Source organism: Pan troglodytes, chromosome 12, assembly GCF_028858775.2.
Source record: "Pan troglodytes isolate AG18354 chromosome 12, NHGRI_mPanTro3-v2.0_pri, whole genome shotgun sequence".
NCBI lineage: Eukaryota > Metazoa > Chordata > Mammalia > Primates > Hominidae > Pan > Pan troglodytes.
Window position 1 is genome coordinate 52,045,613 of NC_072410.2, and position 23,347 is coordinate 52,068,959.

General features: G+C 48.6%; 1 protein-coding gene across 4 annotated transcripts in view; it reads left to right on the top strand.

Moving 5' to 3' along the window:
- ADD2 (adducin 2) overlaps positions 1–22,527 on the top strand; it is a 111,325-nt gene extending 88,798 nt beyond the window's left edge. For all 4 annotated transcript variants that reach the window (XM_001143954.8, XM_063789020.1, XM_009442634.5 and 1 more), the window contains 6 exons: positions 351–608; positions 1,435–1,554; positions 2,420–2,509; positions 4,479–4,626; positions 6,306–6,434; positions 15,598–22,527. In XM_001143954.8, the coding sequence (XP_001143954.1) occupies positions 351–608; positions 1,435–1,554; positions 2,420–2,509; positions 4,479–4,626; positions 6,306–6,434; positions 15,598–15,908 (1,056 nt within the window). In that variant the 3' untranslated portion in view covers positions 15,909–22,527. The remainder of the gene's footprint in view (positions 1–350; positions 609–1,434; positions 1,555–2,419; positions 2,510–4,478; positions 4,627–6,305; positions 6,435–15,597) is intronic.
- The last annotated feature ends 820 nt before the right edge of the window (positions 22,528–23,347 follow it).

Here is a 23,347-nt window from a genome sequence, read left to right on the forward strand (position 1 = left end):
CCCCCGGTGATTCTAGTGTACAGCCAGGGCTGGGAGCCACTGGACCAGAGGAAATCTGTGGCTCCATTTGGATGAGGAGCTCTGTCTGTCTGGTCCACAAAGGTCTAGGGATTTTCTCAGCCCTGATCAGAGGACTTGTTGGGGTAGAGAAAGAGAGGGGATGGGGGACCAGGAGGAGGGAACAGTTCTGAAATATACCAGAAGAGTGGAAAGCCTAGATTGTTTAATGGAGATTTGGGTTTACATGAAGAGTCCTTTAAGTAGACGGAAGGAAAGGTGTGTGTGCATGTATGTGCAGGTACAGGCCTTTTTTCTCACCCCATAAGTGGTTCTATTTTTGTCCTTTATAGGGCTACAGAACAGGTTACACGTATCGCCACCCCTTTGTTCAAGAGAAAACCAAACACAAAAGTGAGGTGGAGATTCCAGCCACGGTCACAGCCTTCGTGTTTGAGGAGGACGGTGCCCCGGTGCCCGCCCTGCGACAGCATGCCCAGAAGCAGCAGAAGGAGAAGACCCGCTGGCTCAATACGCCCAACACCTACCTGCGGGTCAATGTGGCCGATGAGGTCCAGAGGAGCATGGGCAGCCCCCGACCCAAGACCACGGTAAGGGGGAGCCCAGGACAGACCCGGGCAGAGAGGGGCAGGCTGCATTTGCAGGGTGAAGCATTTTTAAAACGGGAACAGAACAAACCTCTCCTGCCCCAGGTTAGTAGCATCCTCTTTGGGCTTCCTATTAGGCCTCTGGGAGCAGCTGCTCAGGCCTACTGAGCCCCTGACCACTTCTTCCTTGCACCTCTGCCTGAGTTTTTGGGTCTAAGGAGCAGATTTCTCCAGAGGGCAGTTGGACCAGGCACATGACCCAGAACAAGTTGGTTTGTGCTTCTTTCTCCCACATCCACAGGGGGCTCCTGGGAAATTCAAGGGAGGAGCATTTAACATTGGGACTTCAGATCTGATGCAAGCCCAGGAGGTGGGCTGTACAGCCACTTCTATGAAGTTATATTTTCTCTCCCTGTCCCCACCCACAGGCTCTCAGTTTTTCATTAACATAAAAGTAGCCAACAGCCAAATAGAATAGCTCTTCATAAAACAATATGAAGCTCTCCAAACTCAAATCAAGTTACCTAATACTGAAGCCCAAGTGGTTGCCTGTGTGTCAAAGCTGGTTCCCAAGGTTCTGACCCCAACTCTTGGATGTTCTTTATAGCCGACCTTTGGCCTGAGGGCCTTCATTGGTAACTGGGTCATCTGTTGCCATTCTCTGCTCCTGGAGACAGACATCAAAGAGGCCTAAGAAGAGAGAGTGTCTATGAGTAGGCTTGCTGACCTTCCATGCAGGCAGTTGGGCCCAGATCTCATGGGTGGACCACTGGGGAGGACTCATGGGCCTGTTCCCTCACCTCAGCCCCATGGCCTTGTGTTTGTGCAGTGGATGAAGGCTGACGAGGTGGAGAAATCCAGCAGTGGCATGCCAATTCGCATCGAAAACCCAAACCAATTTGTGCCTCTCTATACTGACCCCCAGGAAGTACTGGAGATGAGGAACAAGGTAAGTGGGGTCTGTTTATCCCACTCTCTCTTCTCCCACATTGGGGGGTCTCAGGTCCCACAAACAGGAGCTGAGTTCCCAGGATGTGCCTGACTCGCTGACATCTCACATGCCTCACAGGAGAGAGAAACTACCATTGACTGACCATGGCCCAGGTGCTGTGCTAAGCGCTGTACTCATGTGGTCCCGTAACCCTTTACCTAGAGCACAGCTTGGTTTACACATCAGCTGTCTCTGAAAGTCCTGCCCACAAAATGAGTTTTAATAAATTTTATACCATTTTCCTTTTGGCTTATTGGCAATATTTCAAGATTGCTGTGTTTGTTTCCGGACTTTTGCCTGACAGTTCACTTGCGTGTATTTTTAATGTTACTTTAAAAGTGCAGTTGTAGCAGGCACCTCTAACAGATCAGATCGCTCACAGGATAGTGTTGCAGTATGTGGACCCAGATACCCTACAGCACTTGTTGAAAGTTGAGATTCCTGGGTCACCCTCCTCTACCACCTTCCCTCCCTCTCCCCTCTCCCCAGATATTCAGATTCAATTGTGGGGGGTGCCTAGAATCTGTATTTAAAACAAATTCCTCAGGGCCTTCTTAGAATCAACTATGCCTCATTTTACTTTTCATAGTTTACAGCTCCTTCTGGTTTCATGAAAATCTGGTGCTTTACATAAATTGCTAATTCACCCTGGAACAGACTTGGAGGCCCCCCATTAGAGTACAAGGATTGCATTAGGATAGGAGACAGGCTCCCACACCGCTAGAGGACCTTTCTCGACCCCAGGCACACCCGTATGCCCCCTCCCAAACTCCATGCTGACCCTGAACAGCCAGCTCACTCTCCCTCTCCCCTTTCCACACAGATTCGAGAACAAAACCGACAAGATGTGAAGTCAGCGGGGCCTCAGTCCCAGCTCCTGGCGAGCGTCATTGCCGAGAAGAGCCGAAGCCCGGTAGAGCAGAGGCTGCCCCTGACTGGCGGGGAAACGTGTTTGCCTTCGGGGTCTTCTGTGCCTGGGGCTGGGTTGCAGGACCCCTGAGTCCTCATACCCACCTTTCCCTGTGATCTTGGGTGCCGGTGCTCTTGCTGCAAAATGGAGGCCAACCTCACAGGGGTGCTGTGAGGACCAGGGAGGACAATGTCTGATGGCCCCTGTGGGCACTGGGCGGGAGAACAGCAGCCCAGCCTGCCTGCAGGAGTGATGCGGCCGGCTTCCGTACCTCCTGCCATGGAACTCCACTCTGTCCTCCCTTACTACCCCATGAAGTGGGGACTCATAGGCTTGGGGCTGGAGACTCCCAGGTGCCCCAGGTGTGCCCAGCCCTGAGAGTCTCTGACCTCTGAGCCTGGTATGACATCATCCAACCAGAGCTCTGGAAAGATGATCATGTACCCATAGAGAAGGGGTATATAGACAGGACCCATGCTCCTACAGGATGGGAAGGGACAATATTACCCACACAAACCCACATTGAGTTAGAAAGTATTGTAATTGTTTTTGTGCTTGAGATAGAACAGTGTTTTGTCTAGTGCTTAGCAAAAGGGGTGAAGTTCAGAATTCTGGCATGTGTTTGAAATCACTGCTGCTCCTTGCAAGGTAGCAATGGGCATGACATTTTCCTTAGCAGTAAAAATTGGGGAAATACAGGAAATGTTCCTCTCTGCAGGGCAAATTGTGATGATACAATGATTTCAGGTCAAGACTGCAGCCCACAGGGTGGGTGTCCATTGGCAGGAGAAGTGTGAAAGTTGTATCATCACACTTACCTCCCCCCAACCCCAACTCAGCCAAGATGGGGAACACTGAATATCCCGCAGGGTCAAGTATAGAAATAGCCATGTTCTGGCGGGAGGTGAGAGTTCATTACAATGAGCAACACTGTTAAAAAAACAAACAAAAATCTCCCCTGCCATTTATACCAAGTGCTCTTCTCGGAGTCCCTCTTCTTGGGTTTTTGGTCTTGGATTCTCGGTTGACTCCATGATTCCCTACATTAGGCCTACTGTGGCCTCCCTTTTGGAAGGGGCCCGGGGGCAGAAGACCTGGCGGGCCAGGGCAGGGAGGACTGGCAGCCTCCAGGCTCACCTCCCTTTGGTTCACTCTCTTTGCTCCTCAGCTTCAGAGCACTGCATCCTCAAAGGCCAAGATGAGGATGCTGAATTAGGAAAAAAGGCTGTGGAGTCTGAATTTTAGTTCCTATCTTGGGCTAGAGGGGTCAAAGAATTCCTGAAGCTTATGTAAGGGCCGGCTGGTCAGCTCCCCAGAACCACGGGCTCCACAGAGGTGGCAAAACCCAGTGATTTTGCCAGTATCCCTGCAGGGACCTGCGGTACAGGCAGGTTGAAGATCTGAGACTCAGGAACCTTGGCCCCTTTGTCACTTACAACTGTGTGTGAAACAGGACTAACAGTTTGGACTGAGAGCACTGAAGCTGCTGTGTGTTGTGCATATAACTTAATGCTGTGTGTTGTGGCTTGCACTGCTGTGGGGGCGGGGAGGGCAGTGGTGGGGAATGGCTGGCATGAAGCTTGCTTGAGCCAATGCTATGCTTGCTGGGCTTTGGCTGACTGGCTTTGGGCCACCAACTGTATTTGCATAGTGATGGCTTGGAAGTGTCCATAGAAGGGATTGCAATAAAGGTGTGTCTTCCTTCTGCTCGGGAGCATCCTTTGATTTTATTTCAGGGGCAGACTGTGGACCCCCTATATTCATCCAGCCAGTTGCAAAATCTAGGGGTAAGGTAGCAATGGGGAGGAATGAACAATCCCTACCCCAAGGCCCTGAGCTGTTTCCAAGGAGCTGCATGCCACGCTGTCCCTAGCAAGACCGCTTGCAGCCACATGAATCTAAAAGGAAGCTGGGGCCTGCACCCCAACTGCGGCGTTCAGAGAGCGACACACCCTCTGTGGTTAACTTTCAGTCTACAGAGAGCCAGCTGATGTCCAAGGGAGACGAGGATACCAAAGACGATTCAGAGGAGACGGTGCCCAACCCCTTCAGCCAACTCACTGACCAGGAGTTGGAGGAGTACAAGAAAGAGGTGGAGAGGAAGAAACTAGAACTTGATGGTAAATGACCCTGAGGCACCCTTGCTTCCAAGTCCCCCAGGGTGGAGGGGAGAGCTCAGGACTACCAAGAGAGGACCTTCCTGCCCCATCATCAAAGAATATTTCTACCGTAGTTCCATTAATCACAAAAATGCCCTTCATTGCTCTGTTCCTGACAGTTACTTGGTGCCTTCATGACCTCACTTGACCCTCTTACCGGGCATAAAGGAGTTAATACTTGTAATGTGCTTAGAGAAGTGCCTACAAATATGGCTTAGGCCAGTAAACACCAGATCAATTTTAGCTATAATAATGATCGTAGTCATCATTATTATTTCCCACCAGGTCTAGTATAAGCCTTTTAGCCTGGCAATCAAAACCCTCCACCAGCTGACACCTTTGTGTCTTTTTCTCGCTCCTTTATTTCAGATTCTTGAGTGAAGCCCATCTCTCTGTGTTGACTCCCAAATATTCACTCACAGTAGCTTGTATGCCCTTGTTCCTACCTTTGTCTCTTCCTGGCATGGTTCCCCTTCTTGGCTAGCCTGATCAGTTATCGACACTTCCGGCTTCCTCTCAAACCCCTCTCCAGCTAGGAAGGGCCTCCCTGTCACCCTCTCTACTCCACCCAAATTGAGCTGTCCCTTCTCTTTGCTTCCTGACCACTTGGGGTCTGAGACGCATAATTCAGCTTTTGGTTGTGTCCACTGGGCTAGACTGACACTCCCTCAGGGCAGGGTCTTCTGCCACCATCTCCATTCCTCACCCCAAGTCAGCCACCTTCCTGGACACAAAGCAGGCACTTAAAAATCCCTTGCTGGCCGGGAATGGCCTGTAATCCCAGCACGTTGGGAGGCCAAGGCTGGTGGATCACCTGAGGTCAGGAGTTCGAGAGCAGTCTGGCCAACATGGTGAAACCCCATCTCTACTAAAAATACAAAAATTAGCCAGGCATGGTGGTACACGCCTGTAATCTCAGATACTCAGGAGGCTGTGGCAGGAGAATTGCTTGAACCCAGAAGGCGGAGGTTACAGTGAGCTGAGATCACACCACTGCACTCCAGCCTGGGTGACAGAGGGAGACTTCATCTCAAACAACAACAGCAAAAACCAAAAAACCCTTGCTGGCTTGCTTGGAGCTCTAATGTGCCAATTGAAAAGCAAATAGAGGAACATGGCACTTTTTATCCCTAGGGATTGTTTGGACAGAAAATGTAAATTTGATGAATTAAACAATAGTTACATGCAAAGAAATCATGGGTGTTTTTAAGGGGAGTCAGCAAAAAATAAAATAAGGGGAGTTGGTGGTTGTGGGTCCACCTCTTACCCGTTGATGTGCTCTGTGCTTACGACACAAAGCTCCTGGCTGGTTCTCTTCAGAGACAGGACAGGAACGAGAGCCAGGCTCTGGTCCGGCCGTGTGCGAGTTCTTCAGTGTTGCCCTCCACATCTGGAGTAACATATTGGTAGGTGTGTTTTGATGAAGGAAACATGACTCCACCCTCTCCCATTGGCCTTCCCAAGGAAGTAGCAGAAATCTAAAAAGGTCAGGGGGAGGAGCTAACTTCAGCTAGAAGGCTCATTATCAGCCAGGAGGATTGATGACCAAATAGAAAAAAGTAATTTTTAGAAGGCTTTATTTCCCTGCCCATCTCTTCTCTATTTGACCTCTATCCTGAGGTGTTTTTCTGTTTTTTCAGGAGAGAAAGAAACTGCCCCAGAAGAGCCTGGCTCACCTGCAAAGTCTGCACCTGCTTCTCCAGTGCAGAGCCCAGCGAAGGAGGCAGAGACAAAGAGCCCTTTAGTCTCTCCTTCCAAGTCTTTAGAGGGTGAGTCCAGCTGAGCAGGCTGGGAGGGAGGGAGAGGGGTGCATCTGCAGGCTGGGAAGGTGCCCTGCCTTCCACTCGTGTTGCCCCTAATCTGAAAATCTTTCCCCTCTGCTATTTCTAGGAAATCAGAAATAGGGATTATCAAGTTTCATGTTGTTTCACTCACAAGCTATAACACTACACCTTGCAGCTTAAACCCAGTATAAGCAATGAAGAATAAGTTACTGGCTGGCCCCCGGCTCCTTGCCCCAACTCAGACATGGCCGGGGCTGTTAGTCCTTTCCAGATGCACTAGCCCCTTTCTCAGACCTTAACGTGTATAGGTACCACCTGGGGATCTTGTGAAAATGAAGATTCTACTTAGTAAGTCTGGGATGTGGCCTGAGATGCTGAATTTCCCAGGTGAGGGTAATGATGTCATACTCAACCTTAACCGCACATTGGAATCACCTGCGGAGCTTTAACCATCTTGATTCTTGGATCCCATCCCCAGCTTTTCTGAGTTAAGGAAAACTCAGAAAAGTCTGGAGTCAGGTGGGTTTAGGAGTACAGCCTGGAGTTTTCACATCTCTCCAGGGGAAATCTAAAGTGTGTTCCAGGTTGAAAACAGCTTCAATAGAGAGCTACTAGCTTAAAGAACGGAGTTCGAGGCCCAACTGAACTGCTAACTAGTAATAACTGCCAATTTTAGCAAATCAGCATCTCTGAGCCTCAGTTTTGTTGACTGTCAGATGGGGCTACTAATATAGTCCCTTTTTATACATGTATAAGGGAAGTGTAGGTGAAAACATACTTTGAAAGAGTAAAAGCAGGACTTAAATAATTTAAGATGCAATTATGGTTATGGTTAATAGTATACATAAAGTGGATAAGAATTATAGTTCCTGGCCACCTAAATCATAAAAGTATCTTTACTGAGCTCCTGGAATCACTCCAGGGCATGCACACTCCATCCCAGGTCCCCAGAGACCCCCACCAGACAGAGCCGTCCTGCTACCCAGAGAGCAGCAATCTGGTGGCCTATTGGAATCTTCTCCCTCTGGGGTAGAACGGCCACACATGTGGATTCTGATAGAATCCCCCAACCCTGAGCTCCCTCCACAAGCAAACTATTGCCTCATATGCAGGCCCAGTGTTGCCAGAAGAAACCCGTCTACTTGAGGCCAGAGCCCCAAGCAGATGTACCCCGACTGTTGTATTCGTTGTGTCTCACTGTGGTGTTGTCAACCTGTCTCCACAATGTCTTCCTTTCTCTTCCCATTTGTGCCTTCATCAAAGGAGTTTCCTCCGATTCTGAATACTTGTCTCTGTAGTAAGTATAGAGAGGCTGTTTACTAACTCACTGCAACCCTTGCAATGGGGGAGGGAGGATTTTTTTTTTCAAAAGAAATAGATTTCTCCCCACATTTTTCTTTTGCGACTCACAACTCTGCCTTTGGGAAGTTTCCTGGCTGTAAAATTCATGGCCAATTCCACATGCACTATGCATGGATTAGGCTTCTCTACATGAGATGTGGATATACACACATAGGCCACACACATACACACACACACAGGCACACACGCCCAGAAGCAACAAGCTCCCAAGAGTTTGCAGGCAGTAGGGCCAACTCTCGGGCACTCCCGGCGGTAGAGTGCTTACGGCTCTCAGGCACTCACTCCTACCCCTCTTCCTAATGCACAGGCACCTTGAAGGAACCTGTGGCCTCATCTAGGTTTTGGGCTAGAGCCTGAACTGCCTTATAAGGATGCATAGAGGGCCTGGTCTGCTAGGGTCTTCAGGACATGTGTTCCAGCTGCAGGAAGGAAATCCAGGGCTGGAGAGGAGGCTCATGGAGGAGTGGGACAAGGGCCAGGAAGGGCATGCAATGGGTGGGGTAGCTGTTTACCCACTGCCTGACATTTTACACCCTATAGCAGGATTCTTCATTCTTCCCCTGGAGGGGCCCACGGTTGAGTTGTTAGAAGAGTTGTCTTGAAGATACTTCCCATAACCCACTTCCTATAACAGACAGAGCTAGGGAGCATGGCACCACGGAGCAGACCCTGCATGACGAGGACACAAGCTGTAGTTGGGTGGGGAGCCCGGTGTGAAGCCTTGGCCAGGCTGCTCACAGGCTTGCCGAGCTCCTGGGCAGACAGAACTGACCCACCATGCAAGTCTCTGCTCTTTCACATCTAGCCCACCCATCAGATCAGGGATGGCTTTTTCCAACCATTTGCCACCATGTCCTCAAATCTTCTTATGCTGAGTCGCCTCAGTGTCACTCCTCATCTGTCTACCTGACTCCTACCCCATCAGCCTCTCTGAAGGCTGGCCATCAGAGAGAGCCTTTGCATCTGGTCATCTGTGCTATCACCTTCTCTTTAGCTCCTGTCAGACCCTTGTCCCAGCTCACCTTATCCTCTGCTGAACCCTCAGGGCAACTGGCTACGCCTGCAAAGAAATAGCCCTGTATTTGACATCACATGATCAGCTCTGCCACTAACTAATCTAGCCATCTCAAACAAGTCATTTAAAAACACTGCTGGATGGGAATAACATGAATCTGCCTTTCCTAACCCACAGCATGTTGTCAGGATAAAATGAGCTACTGAATATAAAAGCACTTTGTAATATGCTTTACATAAGTTAGTCCTTTTATCTACCATGTTCTCCAAATTGTGAGAGCTAATACAGCACTTGATGTTTTAAGCCACTAAGTTTCAGGGTGGTTTGTGATGCAGCAATAATATTTGATTTAAGTCATGGTATAGAATAAGAACTAGTATTACGGAAATTAGTTCTTTTGTGGGTTGACTGGGGTTGTTGGGGCTTAGCTGGATGATTTCTAATTGATGTGATATCTGCGGAGGGCTCCGGTCAGTAGGGAGCTTGACTAAGCTGGAACTTCCAAGATGGTGCACTTACATGCCTGGTACCTTAGCAGGGGCAGCTAGAAGGCTGGGCTCAGCTGGGACACTGAGATGGCTGGGTGTCTGTCTGTCTGTCTGTCTGTCTCTCTCTCTGTCTGTCTGTCTCTCTCTCCCTCTATGTGGTCTCAGGGCCCACCCATGCGGCCTCTCTACATGTTTTTCCATCAGGGTTGTTGGACTTTATATATGGTGGTATAAGGCTCCCAAAACTGTGAAAATAGAAGTTGCTAGGCCTTCTTAAGTCTTTGGCCTGAGGCCTGCTTTGTGGATCTTCCACTGCATTCTATTGGTTTTGCCAGCCACAGGGCCAGCCCAGATTCAGTGTGGATACCCGGAGGGATAGCTCATTGGGGTCATATTTGCACACAAGCTTTACCAGATACTGAAAGTATATTTGGGTACTTAGAGGAACATTTGTATCCTAGCTGTGGTGAGTGGATGGGAGTCACAGAGTCCACTGCATCCATTTATGAGAAGCTCTACTTTCTTTTTTATCAGTGGTACTCTCAGTTTTTGGGGGTAAGTAAACGTCGGATAAAGCATAGCATTCTAAACTTATGTTTCTCAATGTGTGGCTAATGGGCCTTTTGTATCAGAATTACCTGGGGACTTGTTAAAAATATCTATTTCTTGGTCCACCTTCTGTTTCAGTTTATTGTGAGGACAACACTAAGAAGATGCATTTTCACAAGCTCTCTGGGTGATTCTTTCAGACATGGATGTTTGAGAATTTAAACCCAGACAGAAACTCTGTTGCAAACCTCTCTGCGTGGCCAGCATCCAGCTCAATGGTCGGCCATGGGCAGCTCAGCTTGTTGCTCTTCTTCCCCTCTGCTCTGTTCTTTGAGCACCCGTGGGCCTTCTTGACTGTTGCTGCATGAGCGCCCAGCCCTTGTGTCAACATAGGACATGTTTTTTTTCAAGGTCTTTAATGAATCTCTCTATGACCTCTCTATGCAATGATGTGGCACTGCCTTTTCAAGAGAAAAGTAAAAGCAGTACATGGCAGTGACCAGTTCTCCTTGCATTTGGAATATAGGTCAGGATCCATCTGATTGACCTTGTGTTCAGAAGTGCGTCAGCAAATCCTGTTTCTAGGCCCTCCACTGGTGTCTTCCCTGCTGCAAAGAGAGGGCTTCTCAAAGCTGGGGGGCTTGAGGCAAGAGGTCATGTGTTTGAGCCTGAGATGTCAGCAGGCCAGAGAAGGAAAGGCAGCCTTGCTCCTTCAATTATGCAAGGTCCATATTCCTTCTCCATGTCTTTACCCCAGTGCACGGCCACAGAAGAGCCCAGCTGCTGAGCTGATACAAGGCATCCTCTGTTGAGCCTTCATCTGACCTCATTTGGCAGACGTCAGCAGCAGTAAACATGGCTTGAACATGTTGTCACTGAGCTGCATGATGATTGTTAGAGACGTAAAAGAGTTTCTGTCATGAACAGTGTACTTGGGTGATGAATAGACTCTCAAAAGAAAAAAAGATAAATGACACATGCAAGTGTAAAATGAATATGTGAGCAGTGGGTTTACAGGACGGCGAGCTCATTGTCCAATGTCAGGGGAGGCTGTCCAGATGCAGTGTGGCTTGAGCCAGATGTTGGATAAGTACATGCTTGGAGCAGCAGACAGGAGTGGAATGGGCTGTGCAGGGGTGGTGCCTAGGAAGCTGGGGGAGCTGGCATTCCTGGAAGGGGACTGTATTAGAGTTCTCCAGAGAAACAGAACCAAGGGGATATATAGAGAGATAAGAGGAGACTTCCTAGGGGAATTGCCTCATGTGATTATGGAGGCTGAAGAGTATGTTGTCTCCAGGCTCTAGAACAGGAAAGCCACTGGTGTAACTCAGTCTGAGTCTGAGGCCTGAGAACCAGGAGCTCTAAGCTTCAGGGCAGGAGAAGATGGGTGTCGCAGCTCAAGAACAGAGAGAATTTGCCCTTCCTCCACCTTTTTGTTCTATGTGAGAAGGCCCTAAACAGATTGGATGGTGTCCAACCATGTTGGTGAGGGCAGATCTTCTATATTCAGACTACTGATTCAAATGCTAATCCTGGACGGGCATGGTGGCTCACACCTGTAATCCCAGCACTTTGGGAGGCTGAGGCTGGTGGATCACCTGAGGTCCGGAGTTTGAGATCAGCCTGGCCAACATGGTGAAACCCTCTCTCTACTAAAAATACAAAAATTTGCTGGGCGTGGTGACATGCGCCTGTAATCCCAGCTACTCGGGAGGCTGAGGCAGGACAATCACTTGAACCCGGGAGGCAGAGGTTGCAGTGAGTTATTGCACCGTTGCACTCCAGCCTGGGTGACGAGCGAAATTCCATCCCCCCACCAAAAAGCGAATCTCTTCTGGAAACACCCTCACAGACACACCCAGAAATATTGTTTTATCAACTATCTGGGCATCCCTTACCCAGTCAAGTTGACACATTAAAATTAACCACCACATGTTCATTGGTGGCCAAGAGACAGCCAGTGGTTGGAGGCTGTGGGCTAGTGAGAAATCATGTTGGAGAGGCAGAGTGTCCAAACCAGCTCTGCGCCTCCCACAGAAGCCCCCCTCCTCCTCCAGCCTCTAGCAGCCTTTTAGTCCTTTGTCTCCCAACCCACAGGGTCTGGGTGTGGGCCCTGACTTCAGAGTCCAGTCTCGTTCCCGTCACCTGTTCTCCCAATGCCTCCTGTCTCTCCCCCAGCTTTCCAGTCACCATCCTTGGACAGAGCCCCCATTTTCCAGCTTCTGCCCCACTCTACTCACCCCCACAATATCCCCTATTCCCAGAGCTCCAGGTTCCCACCATCCAGGAGATAAAGTCAAAGGTTCTTCTTAGAAGAGGCTAGAAGGTGAGTTCCCATCTGACCCTAGTTCCTGGGGCCTCTCCCAGCCTGGTTTTCAGCCTGTTGACAGAGGAGGGGTCTAGGCTATCAGAGCCTGTCCTCAGTACTTTCCAGGGGCCTAACACATGTTGATTTCTGGAGCCCTGTCCCTTCTCTTGGCCAGTGGAACCCTCCAGTGGTCTCTGACTCTATAGTTGAGGGAGTGGTGACCTTAGTTGGGAACCTGGCTCCTCCAAGCCCCATTTTCCATTTGCTATGACTCCTCAAACAATTCATGATGTGGAACCTCTCTGAATCATGGCAGATGCACCATCTGTGGCCCCCACTTTCTACATGGTGAGAAGAACCTTGGGTGTTGCTCTCCTAAACCAGACACACACCAGGGGCTGAGGCTGTTGCTTAGGTTGACAGCAGGGCAGGTATGGGCAAAGGGACATGGATGAGGGGCATGGTTGAAGGAGGCCATTGGAGTGAGGATACTCATTGCCACCAGGCAGGAAATGACACTTGGACAGAAAGTGGGAGCCCCTCTTATCCATAGTTGTCTTCACGGAGCTAGAAGGCAAGTGCCCCAATCATCTTAGAGGAGAGAGCCAAAGGTCAGTCTTGAGAAATGCATCCTAATGTGTCATCCAAGTGAAGGCCCTGCAGTGAGGATCTAGTTTGAAGTTGCAAAGCCATGGAGAGCCCAGGAAGATGAGAGGGAAGACCAGGGCATAGGTACAGGAGACAAAGGCCAGCACTCAGGGCTGGTGTTCATTTACATGAGTGGATCCAGTTCAGCTTAGAAGGCTCAGGCTGGGATAGATAAGAAAAGATTAGGTGATGATATTGGCTTGGTTAGAATAAATCCATTCACATATTCATTTATTTGCTCATGCCTTCAACCATTCATGGATTCCACAGACCTTTTCTGAGTGCCTTCTGTGAGCTAGTGACATAGGTCATTAGACACAATTTTGCCCTAATTCATTTCAGTGTAGAAGGGGGAGGAGATAGGCATAAAAAACAAGTGTGGGCTGGATGCAGTGGCTCACACCTGTAATCCCAGCACTTTGGGAGGCCAAGGTGGGTGGATCACAAGGTCAGGAGTTCGAGACCATCCTGGCCAACATGGTGAAACCCCATTTCTACTAAAAATACAAAAATTAGCTGGGCTTGGTGGCGGGCACCTGTAATCCCAGCTACTTGGGAGGCTGAGGCAGGAGAATTGCTTGAACCTGGGAGGTGGAGATTGCAGTGAGCCGAGATTCCGCCATTGCACTCCAGCTCTAAGCGACAGAGCAGGACTGTCTCGGAAAAAAAACAAAAAACAAAAAAACAAGTGTGATCGTTTTGCAGATGCTGTGATGGAAGTTTAGATAGCAGAGGCAGAAAGGAAGGAGTGATAAACTCTACCTGGAAGTGGGAATGAGGATCAGGAGAGACTTGAAGGAAGAAGTAACACTCAAGGTGATTCATTATATGGAGTGAAGGCTGGGGACACAGAGGAGAGAGAAGGGCCTTCCAGAGGGGAATGGGCTGGGATGACAGTGAGAGGTCCAGGACCAGCAGCTTGGTATGGCAAAAAGCAGGCAAAGTGGGAATAGGAGAGTGGACAGAGAGATGGTTGTGTCCAGCCTGGTTTATGGCACTCAAGAGTACTGCCAAGTGATGGCCACAGGATTACGTGGCGGGACGGGAGGGGACACTGGATGAGGATGACAGGACATGGGCTGGGCAGTGGGAAGACTGGGAGCAGTGGCCAAAGTCTTTGATACCAAGAGGGAGCTGGTGCTCCACAGTGGTTTGGAGGGGGCACTTTGACTTGCCCAGCAGTGTCAGGAGTTACAAAGACTTTGTTACAGGGCGATCTGGCCCAGGTGGTTCACTAGTCCACTCTAACTGTCCACAAGTTACCCCACTCTGTCCCATCCTCCATGTAACCGTGCACTTCCCCAGACTTCACCCCTGTTAAGACCCCAGGCTTCTCCTAAAACTGAGTCCTTCACTCACTCCCTCTGTAACACTGACTATACCTTCCACATCACCCACGATTCCATGCACCTCAGCATGCCGGGTTCCTTCTTGTGATGTGGCAACACATACACACTGCCTTCATATGTGCCCATCACACACACACCACACAGGTGTGTCACACACTCACTCGCACACATTCACACCCTCGCATATGCTCATGTGCACTCACACACACACACACACACACAAAAACATATTTGTAAACGCTCACTCCCACACTCATATACCACTCACTGTCACACACACTGGTTCGCACATGCTCACACCACACACGCTCACAGACACACTCATGGCAAACAATCTCACTTGCATACTCAAACTTACACACACCACCCACAGCCTGCCCACTCACACACACACTTGCACACCCTCACACACCCTCACACACACACACTTGCACACACTCACACACACTTGTACACACACGTGCTCACCCACACACACTCGTTTCAGTTCCCGTGGTGAGAAGAAGCTGAACCGGAAGTTGGTAAGCCGAGGTCTGCCCACCATGGTACTGTGTTCTTCAGCCTTCTTAACTGTGCAGTGGGGAGGAGAGGCATCAGATGATATTTACCTTGCTTTCTACTTTTCAGTCTGTGGTTTTACAATCTCCCTGACTCTCACCCCATCCAGGCATCTGAAAGGTTGCGTGGAAGCAAGGTTGAGTGAGAGTGGGGAGGGGGAGAAAGTGTGGCAGGAGGGTTTGGTTTCTGGGGCCTGAGTAACTCTGGCCTTGAACATGCCCGTGATCCCAACACATTCCCAGGTGGAATAAAGACCTGGGGGCCCCAGTGGCTGCTAGAAAGGGCTGACCAGGGGTCTTCCCCTTTTGACTAACATGTCTTGGAAATATGGGGTCCGTGTTATATAAGGAATTCCACTCTCCCTCTGCCTACTGGGAAGATATTCTCCATATTTCTTGGAGTTCCTCACTGGTGTAGAAAATGAAATGGGTTTGAGGACATGTAATTTCCATATTTTTATTGGTGAAACTAAACTGGTTACAGCAATGCTTGGATGTCTCCACCAAGCTGTACACCTCATGCCTTCTCCTTTCTCTGTGTCTGTTTCTTCTTTCTTGCCTAGAAAAACTCTGAGCTGGACCCCAGCCGGGCCTCCTGCCACTTCAGACATTAATATCCATCTAAATTCATAGACAAGAGCCCAGAGCTGCCAGCCTGCAAGGGGGTGTTCCCAGGACAGGCCACATGGAAGGTGCAGATCAGAACCCAGTCCTTCCATCTGTCTCTGGTAGCCATCCCTCAACATCAGGCTGGCCCTCCCCTCGCTCTGGATTGATTTTATAGAATTCCCTAGAAATGGTTCTGTTAGCCCCAGGTGGAAGCTGTCACCTGAATGAAATCTTACAGGTCATATCTTTTGATCTTTTTCTAGAAGGTACTAAGAAGACAGAAACAAGCAAAGCCGCCACCCCAGAGCCCGAAACAACCCAGCCGGAAGGGGTGGTGGTCAACGGGAGGGAGGAGGAGCAGACGGCAGAGGAAATCCTCAGCAAAGGCCTGAGCCAGATGACCACCAGTGCTGACACGGATGTTGATACCTCTAAGGACAAAACCGAGTCGGTCACCAGCGGCCCCATGTCCCCAGAGGGCTCACCTTCCAAGTCTCCCTCAAAGAAGAAAAAGAAATTCCGAACCCCCTCCTTCCTGAAAAAGAGCAAAAAGAAGGAGAAAGTGGAGTCCTGATTCATGACACCCTTGGGCTCCCTCCTGCCTCCTCTCTCTCCTTCCCTTCCCTTCTCCCATCTCTGTCCCTGCAAGCACAGGGCTAAGGAGGGATAGAGTAGGACCCTGGACCACATTCGGAAGGGGAACTTAGAGATCACCCAACCAACCCTTCGTTTTACAGTTGCCCAAGAGAAATCAGGTGACTTGCCCAAGGTCACACAGCTAGTTAGCGGCAGAGCCTGCACTCGAATTCAGGTCTCCTGACTTCCAGTCCAGGGCTCCTTCTACTACACAACACTGCCTAGTTGTGGGCTGCCTTTGTTTGGATGCTGTCCACCAATCTGAGCCTAGGGCAAGAAGGCCAGAAATGGGCCGTGAGCTCTCACAGGCTCAGACTAAATCAGAGGTCAAGGCTTCCCCTGAGTAAGGTCCATTTCTTCCCAGGAATCCAATCTCCTGCGGATGGAGCTATCTCTACATTTAAAAATCTCTTCTCTTTTCCACTTTGGGTCCCTGCCCTGCTGCTCAAAGTAACTAGCCAAATGGACCCCTCCAACAGAAAGTGATCTTTGTTCCCAAGGGCTGATGGCTTAGCTTGTACTTCCCCAAACATTAACCCTGAGCTTTCTTCATGGAACCTCTTGAATGATGGATGGAAGAGCTATAAGAGGTGGCAGGCATAAGGGCAAGCCATGTAAGCTGAGGATTGGGGATGGTTTCATCAACATAAGAGGCCAGGAACTTGACCCCTTTGAATTGTGCATCTCAGGCACTTCAAAACTAAAACCAAATTTAGCATAGGAAAAAGTTGTTTAATGCTCAGGGCAGAAATTTGGGGAAGTTGAAATCCTCTGTTGGCTTTGGGTTGTATAAGGAGGATCAAAACAACAGAGGAAATGCCATGACTTTCTAGCTTTGCATGACACCTGGAGCAATGCACTGTACCTGCCTCACTCCTGTCCAGTAGTCAGGTTTCCCCTGACCTTCCCTCACCCCCAGAAACAGTTGCTTACAGACCGAAACTGGCATCTTACTCTTGGCACCTTGACTTGCACCCTCTGAGGTTCCAACTCTGAGTCACTCTTTGTCCAGCAGAGGAGAATCAGAAATGAGCCCTTCAGGATTAATCCTCTTGCACCAGCTCTCAGAGAAATGCTGGGTGTCCCTGTCCCTGTCCCTATCTGTCCATCCTGGGGCCTGGTAATGGCCACAGTTATTGTTTTAAATGCCAACACTGTCTTCTCATGTTCTTCCGTGGGGCATTGATTAATGAGCATTTGTTGGCTCCTAAAAATTAGACAATCCATTCTCTTGAAAGCACAGTGTCTTGAAAGAATATTTTTCCTTTTGATCTGACTATCGTGAAAATATTTTTGAAAGTTCTTAATCATAGTTTTCCACTTTTGAGCACTTGCTATCTATAGACACTGTGCAGGCTTCACATACATTACATTCTTTAACCCTCACAGTAATCCTTTGAGGGGGGTAAGATCATTCCCATTTTGTGGGTGAGGAAATTGACCCCCTAAAATGATAATTGACTTGTCCCAGCTGACTTGGCTAGAAAGATCTGGATCCTGGATTTGAATCCAGGTCAGTCTGAGTCCAGAGCCCTTGCTCTTAACAGCTATGGTGAACAGACAACTTTAATCTCCAGGGGTGGTGGTTTTCATCCAGGATTTGTCTCTATGACTGTTCTCCATTGCATAATGTTAGCACTTGAAGCAAAGGTAGGGAGCGCCCTGTGCTCATCCTCATCACTGCACGTGAAGTTCCTGGTCAATGTGGACTGTGGTGATGCTACTGTGTGCCTCTGACAAAGGAGAGGCAAGAGCCTTCTGGTTGGGGCGGGAAATACCATCCATAGTTGGCTATTTCTTGAGAAGGAAGGAAACTGACCTAGGACCAAGGTAAACCTGACACTGTGTCTCTCTAGTGCAGATTCCTAACTGCTACCCCAGGCTCCATCTCTGTTCTACTTCCTGATTGGGTCAAATTTTAGAAGGGACAACCCACTCATGCCTCAGAAAAATCTGTCATATGGGAAATGCCTTTAAAAGCCAATCCTTTGATGCCTTCTTTTAAAAAGTAGATTTCACATTTATTCATTTATCCTTACATGGTATTTGTTAAGGATCCACTGAGCACCAGGCATTATGCTGACGTTGAAAGAGAGCCATCATTATGACTAGAATAATAAGTGGCAAACGATGTTGTGAGAATGGTGAACACGACCTCTGATGCAGCCTTTTGTGTGCGAGTTGTTCTACTTCGGGGGTGATGTTGATTGCCTCTGCATTCAACACACTCTATTCCCTTGACAATGAGGCCTCACTTAGGCCTCATTGGGTGGAGTCTTGCTGCAGCATTATTCTTGGAATTTATGCCATGGGCCCACTTTCTGTTGATAGATGAACCTGTCAATTGGTTCATTCCTCATGCATTCCAAAAACATGCATTGAGCTTGGGTCAAGGGCCAGGCGTGAGGATAGGCATAGTTCCTGCCCTCAAGAAGTTCATGAGCATAGGAGGTGTATAGACAAATTGCAAAACAGGCAAGGGTACCAAGGTGGCATAAGAAAGCAACAATTAACTATCTTGGGGACCAGAGAAACCCTGAGAGAAGCAATGGCTGTTAAGGTTTTAAAACAGTAAATTTCCAGTAGAATGAAAGGATTGGTAGGGCATGCCACGATGAGGGAAGAATGTGCAAAGGTGTGGACGCATGAAATGCCATGATGGGTTCTGCTGAGCAACGTGGCATTGCCAGAGCATGATGTGGAAGCTCAGGGGTTGAGGGGTCCCTTCATAGGTAGGCAGGGCTGAATCCTAAGGAAACTGGTAGGAAGTGTGGAGGAGCTAGACTTGTCATGGAGGGGGTTTGGAGCCACTGGAGCCTTTAAATCAGGATAGAGTCATGATCAGAATTGCATTTTAGGAAAATCCCTTTGGTGGCTGAATGGAGACTGTGGACTGGATGGGCGTGGGATGGTGGCATGGGAGCTATGAGGCCTTTTTGAAATGTCAATACTAAAACATAGTTGATGGCCTGCTTTACACGATGTTTCCTCTACAGCAGATAGTGAGTTTCCAACACAAAATTTATTTCCATAAAAGTCTTTGGATAAAGCACCTTAAGAGGGATTTTCAACAAGGAGAGGGGAGCATTCAAAGAGCTAATGTTTCCAGTTTTATTTTGTCTTGGTGTAGAATTGCTGGGAGAGGTGTCCAGCCATCCTGCCATTTCTTCTTCCCTTGCACAGAATGTGGCACATTTAGCTCCAGGCTTGAGGACATGCACCAAATGCTACAGAAACAGACATGTGGTCCAAACAAATCTACAGGCTATTAGAAAGGAAAGGCCATTTTCTTTGGCTGTGGATAAAAGTTGGCTGAAAACTTTGACCAATATCTGACTGGAGAAAATGTGTATTCAAGAGCTCAGATTTGGTGGGCAGTAGGTTCATGTCTGGTTGAGCCACTGTGCTTGGATGTGCCAGAGAAAAGGGTAACATTTGAACCAATGTGCTGCTCTGTGGCTGGCTGAGCTGGGAAGTGGAGAGGTTTCTGAGCTTATTTCCATCGGAAGGCAGGCAGGAGGAGAGAGGACAAGAAGGATTAGTGGTTTCACAGAGACAGGCTTGGCTCCAACGGCTCCCTGCGTAGTGTTGGCTGCACCCAACAGTGGTGTGAGAGAACCGTCCATACCATGTGACCTTCCTCCCAAACTGCAGAAAGAGACACCTTCTAGCCCAGATCTGGACTCCCTAAGAGCCTCCTGGCCTGCATGCAACCCAAGTAACTGTCCTACTTTGGCCAGTTGACCCCCTCCACTCTCCTATAACTAAAACAGGGTTCTTCCTCTGTGAACAGATAAGTTCTTTTTAAAGGACTTGGGGGAAATTGGATGAAGAGCAGTAAGTTCTTACAGTAAGAACCCCACTGTAAAGCACTGCCCTCTGCCACTGATCCATGTAGACTGAATTTGAATCCCATTCCCTGTGGATGATACCGTCACTTGCTCATGGTGACATGGCAAGACAGTCATTCAGATGTTTGGCATTGTTGTAGCAGGGCTACTGCCAGTGTGGGGGAAAATGCTATAAATCCACTTCTTTGATTGCCATGGATTTGAAAGAACCATTTGCCCAACAGCATGATTCACCTCTGAAAGTCTAAAAATAATTTTCAATTTTTCCATGAAGGTATGTGGAGGATAGACACACAGCCTACCCATAGGTCTGCATGACATGTTTTTTCTTTTTCTTTTCTTTCTTTTTATTTTTTTTTTTGAGACGGAGCTTTGCTCTTTGTTGCCCAGGCTGGAGTGCAGTGGTGCAATCTTAGCTCACTGCAATCTCTGCCTCCCGGTTTTTCAAGCGATTCTTCTGTCTCAGCCTCCCAAGTAGCTGGAATTACAGGAGCCCGCCACCTTGCCCAGCTAATTTTTGTATTTTTAGTAGAGACGGGGTTTCACCATGTTGGCCAGGCGGGTCTTGAACTCCTGACCTCATGATCCACCTGCCTTGGCTTCCCAAAGTGCTGGGATTACAGGCATGAGCCACTGTGCCAGCTGACACGTTTTTTCTTTTGTGTGAATTTTATGTTCTAGTTTTGGGACAAGGGTAATGAGTTCTTGACTACTGAACAAATGAGAGAACATTTACCCCTTACTCATTTTACACATGCAGGTCAGCAGAAGCCCTAGAGTTGGTTGGCACAGTCGCCGTTGACTCTGAGCATAGAGGAAACAGGTCTTTTTACATTCTCTCTCATCACTTGAGCTCAATTGAACTCTCTAAGACCTTAGCACTCAAAGAGTCTGAAAAGAAATGAGGGAGAGGCTAAATTTAAGCTCTCCACTCCCACAGAAAGGACAGGGCACCCTACAATCTAAAAGCCAGTGAGGCAGCCTATCAACTGTTTCACATCTGTTCTGAAAGGGATAGTTTAATGCAAGAAGTAAGAGGCCTGTAGTGACTGTAAACTCATGAAATGTGCACATTTCCACTTGCACCATAAGAAAGCATACATGGAGTGTAATTACTTCCAGAAGCCCCGTCTAACCAACCTATTCAGATGTGGCACACTTTCTGTCATAAATGAGAGACCACACATAGAGCTCGGTCACCAAGGAATGCCCAACATCCCTTTACCTCTCACAATGAGCAGCCACGCTCACCGGGAAGCAGAGTGGGGACTTCAGTGGGGTGTCCCTTAGTGGAGAACACCTTTCATCATTTTGATAGAGACAATTCCCTTGAGAATGTAGGCTTTTCATCTTAGAAACAATTAGGAAGAATCTCCAACTGGGAGTGTTCTTATGTATACAGAAACAATGGGTCGCATTGGTTCATACTTAGGTGATATTAGGTTTGGCTATATTGATGTTTGGTGCCACTTACCTTCTAGATTTTCCCAAAAGTTGGGTCATTGCTATGGGAAATTGGGGCCTGCAGATGCGGGAGAAATGATCATTATTGATGCAGGGAAGGGGTTCAGGCAGAGCTGGAGTCTGAGGCTCAGTGTGAGAAAGCACTGGCGGTTTTCTAGTAGAGTCAGGTCCTGAGCTCCTCTCCTCACCCACTGTGTCCCGAACTGAGGCCAGCTGTGATCGGCAAATTGCTTATCTCTAGGTAGTTTAAAGAAAACGTAAGAGTTTGGGGGGTGGTGGGAGCATAACTGTAGAAAGACCCTAAACTCTTCTCTCCCCCAGCAAATTATCTTGTATAATGTTTAAAAACCCAAAGGCCAGATCTCCCCTTTTAACATGAATCAGAAGGAGGATGGCAATTGGACCAAGGGCAGAGTGGCCACACTTGAAACACATTATAAAATGGGAATATATTTCAGGGAACCCCACCCCCACACTTCCACTCCACCTCACACCTGTTGGTCCTGCTTTGTGGGTGATTGATTGATACCCAAGGACTGCCCCACCTTTAAATTCCTGCAATTTATGCTGCAACCAACATCCTAGTGTTTGCTCTCTCCGGGAAGAGGCCAGGTGGGGGAGAACATACGGTCCAGAGCCTGAGATCGCCTGGCTGGGGTGCAGGCAAGCAGGAACCCAGTCTAGATAGAGTGCAGTGTTCTCTAAAGCTATGGATGGTTTCAGTGAAATGTCTGTGTCTGACAATCGTCACGCAAGAGTACTTACTGTCTTCCCTTGTACATACATTGTCTGTGTTTAGCTTTTCCTAGTATTGTGAGGTTTCAAATAGGGGTTCCATGTAAATACTCTTTCTGCTACTGAAATGCCGGCCCCCTGGAGTATGCATCACCCCCACAAATGGTTTTGCCTTTCTCTATGCTAACACTTTTTGAGCCACTGACGTGCAGATTGGTGGTTAGTTTCTTGGGCTTTTATTTTGCAATTTTATATATATACACATATAATATATATATATATATTTATGGGTTGGTTTTGTATAGTTTTCTGTTTGAATCTCTGAGCACCAAAGCTGCCCTTTGATTTTCACGAGAACTTTCCAAAGCCACTTCCTGAGCCCTCCTGCTGCTTTGGTGTCTGACGGTGATGCTGGGGTGGCATCTCTGCCCATGAATTTCTGTATGTGTGTGCTGTTACCTCACCTGCAGACATGACCCTAGTAAATCTAACATGCTTGGCTTCCCAGCGTGTGTGCCCCATCTCTGTCGGCTCCTCAGCTCTCCTGGCTCCCAGGGGAGAAGTCAGAAAGGGGGCCCTGTGGAAACATGGACCACGCAAGAAAATTGTACCCTTGAGGCCATTTCTCACACATGGAAAGCTGAACATGTGTCTACTTGTGTTCTGATTTGGGAAGGGCGGTTATAAAATACTAGACTCCCCTGAAAAGGAAATGGCCATGTGGATTTGAAACAGCTCTGTGGAGGAAGCTCAGTTTTGGTGGGTTGGGATAGGGGAGGAGCGTTGCACAAACACACATGTGGACGGCCCTGCAGGGCAGCAGCAGCGGCAGATCTATAGGCTGGAATGGAAGAGGGTGTCAGGCCAGAGTGAGAATCTTGGAGAGGGCTAAGAAGTCACCCCAAGGGGTGAAAGGGGAATGGAGAGACTAGGTGGGGAAAAAGGAAGAGAGAAAAGAGGAAAGAGAGCCTTTGGCTCCTCTTTATTCAAAAACTACTGTGGAAGCTCAGTATTCCTTGAGCATCCACACATATGTGGCAGGTGTTGTTTAAGTATCTCATGCATCGCACCCACTGAGCCCCCATAAAACCCAGAGGGTGATTCTGTTATTACTACTTACTTTACAGATGAAGTAAGGGGACTTTTCTTGGGCCACAGGTTAATATGTGGTGAAGCCCAAGTTCAGCTAAGGTCTTGTAGGTAACCAAGCCCTGGCTCTTTCCACTGCTGCTCACTGCCGGGTGCCCTGAGCACAAGAGCAGTCCCCGTCATTACTCTCAGGCCCACTGTTCTGGGCACGTCTGCTTTCCACAGACTGCCTGTATCC